The sequence below is a fragment of the Coregonus lavaretus genome, assembly GCF_964263955.1.
Source record: "Coregonus lavaretus genome assembly, chromosome: 7".
NCBI classification, from domain to species: domain Eukaryota; kingdom Metazoa; phylum Chordata; class Actinopteri; order Salmoniformes; family Salmonidae; genus Coregonus; species Coregonus lavaretus.
In genome coordinates, this window is record NC_139994.1 from 45,843,144 (window position 1) to 45,852,035 (window position 8,892).

At 44.8% G+C, this 8,892-nt stretch overlaps 1 protein-coding gene across 1 annotated transcript; it reads right to left on the bottom strand.

Annotated features, from left to right (window-relative positions):
• Window positions 1-1,208: 1,208 nt before the first annotated feature.
• LOC311132684 (zinc finger protein 219-like) lies at window positions 1,209-8,886 on the bottom strand. The gene is made up of 3 exons (XM_084165953.1): window positions 8,775-8,886; window positions 5,920-6,817; window positions 1,209-5,746 (listed from the first exon to the last, which is right to left on the bottom strand). Exons 2-3 carry the CDS (start codon window positions 6,714-6,716, stop codon window positions 5,353-5,355), a joined length of 1,191 nt encoding a protein of 396 aa, XP_084022079.1. The 5' UTR covers window positions 6,717-6,817; window positions 8,775-8,886; the 3' UTR covers window positions 1,209-5,352.
• Between the last annotated feature and the right edge of the window lie 6 nt (window positions 8,887-8,892).

Consider the following 8,892-nt stretch of genomic DNA (forward strand, 5'->3'; position numbering starts at 1 on the left):
AACTTCTCCCAACCATCCAAGAACAGTTTGGTGACGACCAATGCCTTTTCCAGCATGATGGAGCACCTTGCCATAAGGCAAAACATCGACATTTTGGGTCCATGGCCAGGAAACTCCCCAGACCTTAATCTCATTGAGAACTTGTAGTCGATCCTCAAGAGGCGGGTGGACAAACAAAAACCCACAAATTCTGACAAACTCCAAGCATTGATTATGCAAGAATGGGCTGCCATCACTCAGGATGTGGCCCAGAAGTTAATTGACAGCATGCCAGGGCGGATTGCAGAGGTCTTGAAAAAGAAGGGTCAACACTGCAAATATTGACTCTTTGCATAAACTTAATGTAATTGTCAATAAAAGCCTTTGACACTTATGGAATGCTTGTAATTATTGAGTTGTTGAGAGGTGAGAGGCTGAGTGCCACTTTGCTAAAATTGTCTCTAATGTACTGACTGATCATGACGTCCTCTGGTACTTCAACAGTGTTGCAGTGCAGCATGAGTAGACACACTCATCTGATAACATCATTTAGCATGATGGCACAACGCACTGTGATGATTCAAGGGTGAAAAGTCACATGGATGCCGTAACCCTTTAATGATGGCATGGTGAAGTCCCATTACTACATCGATCTGGGCCATATGTATCAAGCATCTCAGAGTAGGAGTCCTCCCTGGCCATGTAATCTTATTTATTATCATCTAAAAGGCAAAACTGACCCTAAATCAGCCCTCCTACTCAACGTTTGATACCCAGGGCCCGTATTCACAAAGTGTAGGAGTGCTGATCTAGGATCAGTGCAGCCTTTTTGGTCATAATGAATATGATTATGTGGACAGGGGTTACCTGATCCTATATCAGCACTCCTACTCTGAAACAATTGTGAATCCGGCCCCTGGTTCCTCTCAAGGTTTCTTCCTTTCCTATGTGTTTTCTGCATGTTTCTTTACCTTTGTCACCATGCAATCGTTCTCAGGTTCAGAAGAGGGCTCCCCTCTCTACATAACAGTAAGTTTGTGCTGCTGTCTCCCTTTGACACACACACACACACACACACACACACACACACACACACACACACACACACACACACACACACACACACACAGAGAGAGAGAGAGACATTGAAATAAAAACACTATAAATAGCATAAGAGAAATGACGACTCACAAAAAGATATCGTCAAACCTTTTTTTTCTTTGTTTGCATTTATTCATTTATCTCTAATGTGTTTTTTAATCTGTCCACAAACTCATATTAGTCACTACTAGGTTAGGTTAGGTCAGTTTTTCCCTCACTGCAATGGCAGTCATCTACACGAGAGCCCAAACCCAGCACTCCCTTCCACCTCTCCAACAGACAGTGGCCTTCGGCCCAAATGGCACCCTATTCCCTATATAGTGCACCACTTTTGACCAGAGCCCTATGACCTATGTCAGTCACACACACCGCAACAGTACTTTAACATCTGCTTTTCAAAATGCATGTGAAGCTAGGAAATTAAGGGTCAACAATATAGTTAGCACCAGTTAAAAGATGTCAAGCATATTTCAGAGAGATTCTTTCAGTGCAAGAAGCAATTTAGGAAATATTTTAGATGAACATTCACATTATGACATATTCTGTGGGTAATTTAAGATCATGATGTAATTTAGATTTACTGGATCGAACATGTTTGTCAGTTGGAGGGCAGTTTAGTTAACTGATTGGCAGGTCACTTCTCCTATCCTTGGCAAGTCACTTGTCCTATCTGCCAATGGGAGGGAGGAGTAGGCGGGACTAGAGCTTGGGTTTGCACTCTCTTTTTAAAAACACATCTCTAGTGCTATCTGTACAATGTTCAACAACACATTTATTTTTGTTTTTTTCTTCTCCTTAATAATGCCAAAACAATAATAATAATTATAAAAAGAAGAATAGCGTTACTCCATCTCATCGGACATCAAATGAACGAACGTACGAACATCACACAAATTGGAAATACAAATCTAAGAATGAAAGGCCTCAATACCAGATAGTACACATCATCACCTTCTAATGGTGCCAGAGAGAGAGTGACAGGTTACAGAAGAGAGAGAGAGAGGTTAGGGAAGTCGGAAATAAGCAAAGAGAGACGTACAGCAACATGAAAAGATAAATAGAATGACAATATAATATCTTGAGAATACCGTTGAATTATATTAAGGTGTTTAGTGTCCCCATGGACAGGTTTTGGCACATCATTCTAAGATTTATCCATTAAACTGGGGCTTTGGTTTGCCAAGGGTTAGCTGAAATCAACTTTGTTTCCTACACTGGGGCTACTAGCTATGCTAGCGATAGTAGTATCTCCAAGTGATATTATGTCTGATGGTAAGAAATAGTTAAAATAAGGCAACAACCCACTTTGCCCCCGCGAAGTTCTAGCGACAGACAAAAAGAATGAGGTGAAAAAATAGGTGATATACTAGGGGAAAGACCGATGTGGGATACGGGGGGGACGGAAAGAGAGAGAGAGATGTGGGCTAAGTGCTTTTGGTGAGCTTACAAAATACCAACTCCAGGAAGTGCTTGACACAGAAGGCACGGTGGCATTGACACTACAGGCTACGTCCCAAAGGGCACCCTATTCCCTAAATAGTGCACTACTTTTGACCAGGGCCCATAGCATGACTTTGACCAGGGCCTATATGGGAATGGTCCTGGTCAAAAGTAGTGAACTATATAGGGAATAGGGCACCATTATGGGTGCAGCCTAAGTCTTTAAGAAAACACCACTTAGGGAACTGCTAAACTCATATAAGGTGCTCTAAAGAGGATAGAAGTAAAACACATAATGCACGTCAACGAAAAGTAAGGCTGTGGTTCCAATCCAAGCTCTCGCCTACAACCAATGGGGTTAGGTTCCAATCCCAAGCTCTCGCCGTCAACCAATGGGGTTAGGAGGGCGAGAAGGCAAGACTTATCCAATCAAATAATTTAGTGATGTTTACAATCATAAGTAGTTTCATATATTAGCATGTTCACTGTGTGCAGAACATTCTGTGTGTGGTATGATGCGCTAAACCAATACCATGGCTATAGTACAAATTAATTAATCAAAATTTGTGACAGAAGGCAGAGATAAATATTTTGACATCAGATGATATGTCGTGATGTAAACTTGAGTCTGATCCAAGCACTTAATAATAAAATGAAAATAATGTTTTGATTGGATTATAGATTGATTGATTGCTTAATTGATTGATTGATTGATTGATTGGGCGAGTGGATTGAAACTGCAGCTTTACACTCCAACAGAAAGTGACTCCTTACATTTTCATTTTTTTTAAAGGTTTGGTCTATCGATAGTCAAAATAAAAACAACTACTTTGGGAAATCATAAATCTTGCACAGTGCTCTTTATAGACATGACATTCCGACTAGTCTTTTCCTCACAACAACAAGCCTTATAGTTTTTATCATTACCTATATTCATAACCTTCTCTGTAAGCTTCTCTTCTTGAAATGAAAATAAACATAGAAAGTTATTTTTTCATTTTTTTCTTATCTTCTTGTCTTTACAAAAGCTACACATATTCTACTGGGATGTATCTATGGATTTGTTAATGTTTTTAATGCTTACTCTTTTTCCCATTCTTCTTCTCTTAAAAAAAAGAAAGATAGACAGAAATCTAGTCATCTAAAAGACGGCATACCCCAAGACTACAACAGTTTGCTTTCTTGAGTCCTCTGCTCTGTGAGGGAACTCACTCTTTCCTCTCCTCCATTTTTTCTTCCCCTCGATTTTTTCTGTTATTTTCCTCATAAAAGGAATGGAATGAAAGAGTGTGACACGGTCGTGGAGTCTTGGTCACCTGACCAGATGTGTCAGCTGATTGTGTTCGGGATGCGCTGTTCGTCTGTCTGTCCGTCCCATGTCTCCCAAACAGACTCTTGCTTTGTTTCTGTTTGTTTAATGGTCAGTTGGCCACCACGACAACGTAGGAATAACCGTTAGCCCACGTCTGACTCTGAACACGCTGGTATTTCTGCTGTAAACACTGACCTCTGACCTTTAACCTCCCTTTTCACTTATTGACCCTTCACCTTGACCTCTTTTCATTCATATGTATATTTCTTAATGTTTCATCATCATCAACTAAGTGCTTTATAATAATTTTTTCCACAGAATCCACATAGAGATGCTACCGGTCTCCTGTGACAAGAGAAAGATCCACACCAGCTGTTTGTTTACCACTACAGATTTCTATTCACAATAGCCTAGAACCATTTTTTACCATATATACTTTAGCTTTTTACTGTATACTCAGATATCATTGTCCTATAAGAGCCCAGAAACACAGGGCTATACTGTAGAACTCCCTTGATGACATTCCGTACATAGACAGGCACTAAACTGAGGGGAAAACAGGAAATGACAAACTGCTCCACTGTTCCCGTGGTGACCTCGGAACAGCAATCCGACCAATGAGAGGCAGTGATATCAGGGTCAGGGGTTAAGTTATCCTTAATCATTTTAATCTTAATCTGGTAAAAAGTTGCTCCTGTCGTGTTATTTGTTGTAGACAGCTGGATAGCTTCGTTTGAGTTCACGGCTTGAAAGGTTCCAGTTGAACCGTGGTTTCGAATCAGTGCTCTTGAACACACCATAATATGAACTTGAAACGTCAAAGTGACAAGAAGTGGTATCATATCTAAACGGCAGTTAGGATGAAGTTTGGCTTCTTTTGACACTTGTTCTGCTAAAGTATAACTAATCAACGACATTACTCATAGAAGTAGTATTATTCTCAAAACATGAAGTATACGGTCTGATAAAATCCTTTTTGTGTTCTCTGGAATGGTAGAATGTTACAGTTGATTTTTTCTCACATACTAATATTAAGACTCACAGCAGCCAGAGGACGATCTTGATCAAATCATCACAATTAGCCCTCTTGGTAGGAGATGGAATGGAAAACAGTAAACTCTGGAATATAGAAGACAAGGCCTCAAAAGTCCTGAAGAGAAAGGATTCATACTGCACTGTCTGTATGTACAAGGGGGGCTGTGGTTGGTTGAGAAAATCAACAGGACCGCACTGAACTCCCGGGATGTAAATATTTAAAGGCGAGAGAAAAATGGAGGATTGTTTTAATGGGGTTCCTTAGGAGAGATTATGTTTACACAACCCTCTCAATGGAGGTGGTTCTCAGTCTGTGGCCCTTAGTTATACTTGTCAGGGGACTTACCATGACAATGACCCAGAACTACTCTATGTCAGAGAACAAGGAAGTGATATAATGACCCCCAACCTTTGACCCCTAAACTTCTGCCCTGTCTAGTTGAACTCCCTCTTCCCTTCTCTCTGCAGGATGATGTTGTTGCCGTTTATTCCCCCATCACTGCTTCCTCCTCTCGTGTTAGACGGTCAGAGCCGAGGGCAGGTGACATGGAGAGAGACATCCTCATCCCATGTTCTATAGGGGAATCCCCTGGACTACTGATCTCCCCTTCCAAATCCTCCTCTTCTCCCTCCTCTTCTTCCTCCTCTTCCCCATCCTCCTCCATCTTGCCTTCCTGCCCCAGGCCAGCGAGGCCACTCCTTGTGTTCCTGGGTGTGGTGGAGGCCCGGTTAGAAGCCTGCAGGGGGTGGTGGAGGTTGTAGCTGCCCTCTAGGTCCACTTCCTCTGGGGTGAGGCCGTTCTCCATCCCCCTCTCTCTCTCCACCCTGGATGAGGCCCATTCCTCCAGGGGGGCCCTGTCTTCACTCTCGCTCAGGTACCTAGGATAGGATAGGAACATCATAAGCAGAAGAGTCTACTTGCAATGACTGTAATATGTTATTGTTTTTTCCTACTAAACGTAATTGAATGCACTGACTATAAGTAGTTCTGGGCAAGAGCCTCTACTAAATTACGAATATGTAAATATAACATTTAAATATGCATCTCTTACCTCCACAGGCCCAGAGGTTCTGGGTCAGCCCGGGGTTGGGGTGGCCTCTGGGGCCCGTGGTCCCCCAGGGAGCTGGGGTTGGAGGCCCCCCTCTTACGCCTGGACTTGCTGGTGTGGTTGACCTGGAGGTGCATGGCCATCAGCTCGGCTGAGCAGGTGCGGAAGGGACAGAACAGGCACTGGTTTAGGGTGACCCCTGCTCCTCCTCCTCCTCCTCCTCCTCCACCACCCGGTACTCCATCCTCCTCCAGACCTCCGAGCCCAGGGGAGGGGCGGCGGGAGAGATCCAGGGGCTGGGACAACAAGCCTCCCTCCTGGGTGCCAAGAGGAGCTGATCCCTCTCCAATCCGCTCCCTCCCGTTAGCTGGCACCATGCGGCTGGTGGTGAGTGGTTTGCGGCGGGACACTTTGGGTGCCTTCGGCGGGGGCGGGGTGGGGGTGGAGGTAGGGGACTCCCCCGTCCACCCTCCCTCCATCCCTCCCTGGTACAGCGCCCCCATCACCCCGGAAAGGTACCGGTACTGGCTCTCCAGATCTGCCTCCCTCAGTCCTCCCATGGCCTTCCCATGGTCCCTGTCTCTCTGCTCAGGGAGGCCCAGGATCCAGGGCTGGTGCTGGTTGTGCCTGGAGGAAGGGGTCTCTGCCGGGCCTCTGGCGGCTGAGCCATGGGTGAAGCTCTGGGGCCGGCGCTGTTTGGCCATCCCCTCCCTCCCCTCCCCTCGTGGAGCTCCTCCACCACCTCCCAGAGAGGCGGAGTTGAGGCCGGGGGAGGAGGCGGTGGATGAAGAGGCCCCCATGGCATTCCTCTGTTCTCTGTGGTGCCTCTGGAGATGGTACTTTAGAGAGCCTGACTGGGTGCCCGCGTAGTCACAGTGGGGACATTTATAAGGTCTCTCCCCTGAAAGAGGTACATGAACAAGTTGTGGTTATCAAGGGCATATTATAATTAAGGAATATAAGTAGATGTTACACTACACTATACTATACTACACTACACTACACTACACTACACTACACTATGCTATACTATACTATACATGGAGAGAAACATTTGTATAATTCTAATTCTGCACTAAAAAACTAACAATTTAGACAGGACCACTGGATTAGATATGGACCAGCCCATCTGGCATTTGGCCAAACTGCCCTATAGCTAGTCTGTTTCTGACCACAGAGATTTTATTTTATTTTATTATATGGACGTTGATTCCCGGATTTCTGCTATAGACTACATGAGGGGAAACTATAGGGTTAAAGTATTATATGAGTTTGTAGTATCACATAACAAACCACAGATGGCAGTAGTCCATCACAATCTAAAACCCTGATTGATAAGGAGGACATTACATTTAAAACCCCATCAGCCTCAGATGGAGGTGTTGAAAGTGATCATTGCTAGTAGCAATTTACTTAAGTATAATGATTCACCTAATTAATTACAACAGACAGAGGAGAGGGTCATATCTAGGAATCAGAAACACTTGAGAACACATTAATTTAATGAATGGCACATGTAAATGTGGTAAGTGTGCATGTACTTAAGGTTTAGTGTTCTAGAGTAATTGTATTGTTAGTGATTATTTGCTGAATTTCAAATGGACCTCTAGCCCCTACTTCCTAGCCACTCTGAGATCTCATTGGACAGGTGGAAGCAATATGGCGACATTTTCACACAGCCGATCACAAAGTGAGATGAAGCTACACTACATGACCAAAAGTATGTGGAAACCTGCTCGTCATTTAAAATGGGCATTAATATGGAGTTGGTCCCCCCTTCGCTGCTATAACAGCCTCCACTCTTCTGGGAAGGCTTTCCACTAGATGTTGGAACATTGCTGTGGGGATTTGCTTCCATTCAGCCACGAGCATTAGTGAGGTTGGGTACTGATGTTGGGCGATTAGGCCTGGCTTGCAGTCGGCGTTCCAATTCATCCCAAAGGTGTTCGATGGGGTTGAGGTGAGGGCTCTGTGCAGGCCAGTCAAGTTCTTCCACACCGATCTCGACAAACCATTTCTGTATGGACCTCGCTTTGTGCACGGGGGCATTGTCATGCTAAAATAGGAAAGCGTGATTCATCACTCCAGAGAATGCGTTTCCACTGCTCCAGAGTCCAATGGCGGCGAGCTTTACACCACTCCAGCCGATGCTTGCCATTGCGCATGGTGATCTTAGGCTTGTGTGTGGCTGCTCGGCAATGGAAACCCATTTCATGAAGCTCCCGACGAACAGTTCTTGTGCTGACGTTGCTTCCAGAGGCAGTTTGGAACTCGGTAGTGAGTGTTGCAACCGAGGACAGACGATTTTTACGCACTATGCGCTTCAGCACTCGGCAGTCCATTCTGTGAGCTTGTGTGGCCTACCACTTCGCGGCTGAGTCGTTGTTGCTCCTAGATGTTTCCACTTCACAATAACAGCACTTACAGTTGACCGGGGCAGCTCTAGCAGGGCAGAAATTTGACGATGGCATCCTATGACAGTGCCACTTTGAAAGTCACTGAGCTCTTCAGTAAGGCCATTCTACTGCCAATGTTTGTCTATAGAGATTACATGGTTGCGTGCTCGATTTTATACACCTGTCAGCAACGGGTTTGGCTGAAATAGCCGAATCCACTAATTTGTAGGGGTGTCCGCATACTTTTGTATATATACTGTATTACTATGCACTAATACTGTATCTTAGCCAATCATCTCAGAGCTGCAGGAGTGCATATGCCCTAGGTTGTATAGATACAGCAGAAGTGTCCTAAACCCTAGGCTGTAGGATTTAGGGGCTAGGGGTCGATTTGGGATCCAACCATTGATAGGTGTGTTGGGAGTTGGGGAGGGGGGGGGGGGGGACTAGTGGCAGGCTCACCTGTGTGAACTCTCAGATGCACTTTAAGGTGATGGGACGAGCGGAAAGCTTTACCGCAATAGGGGCAGTCTTTCACCCCTGTGCCTCGCACACGCTCCCTAGAAGTCACGGACGAACC

Coding starts and splice junctions, on each gene's coding strand:
- LOC311132684 (XM_084165953.1), bottom strand. CDS start 6,716: ATGGGGGCCTCTTCATCCACCGCCTCCTCCCCCGGCCTCAACTCCGCC. Junction 5,747..5,919: donor GAACCTCTGGGCCTGTGGAG/GTAAGAGATGCA, acceptor ATCCTATCCTAG/GTACCTGAGCGAGAGTGAAG.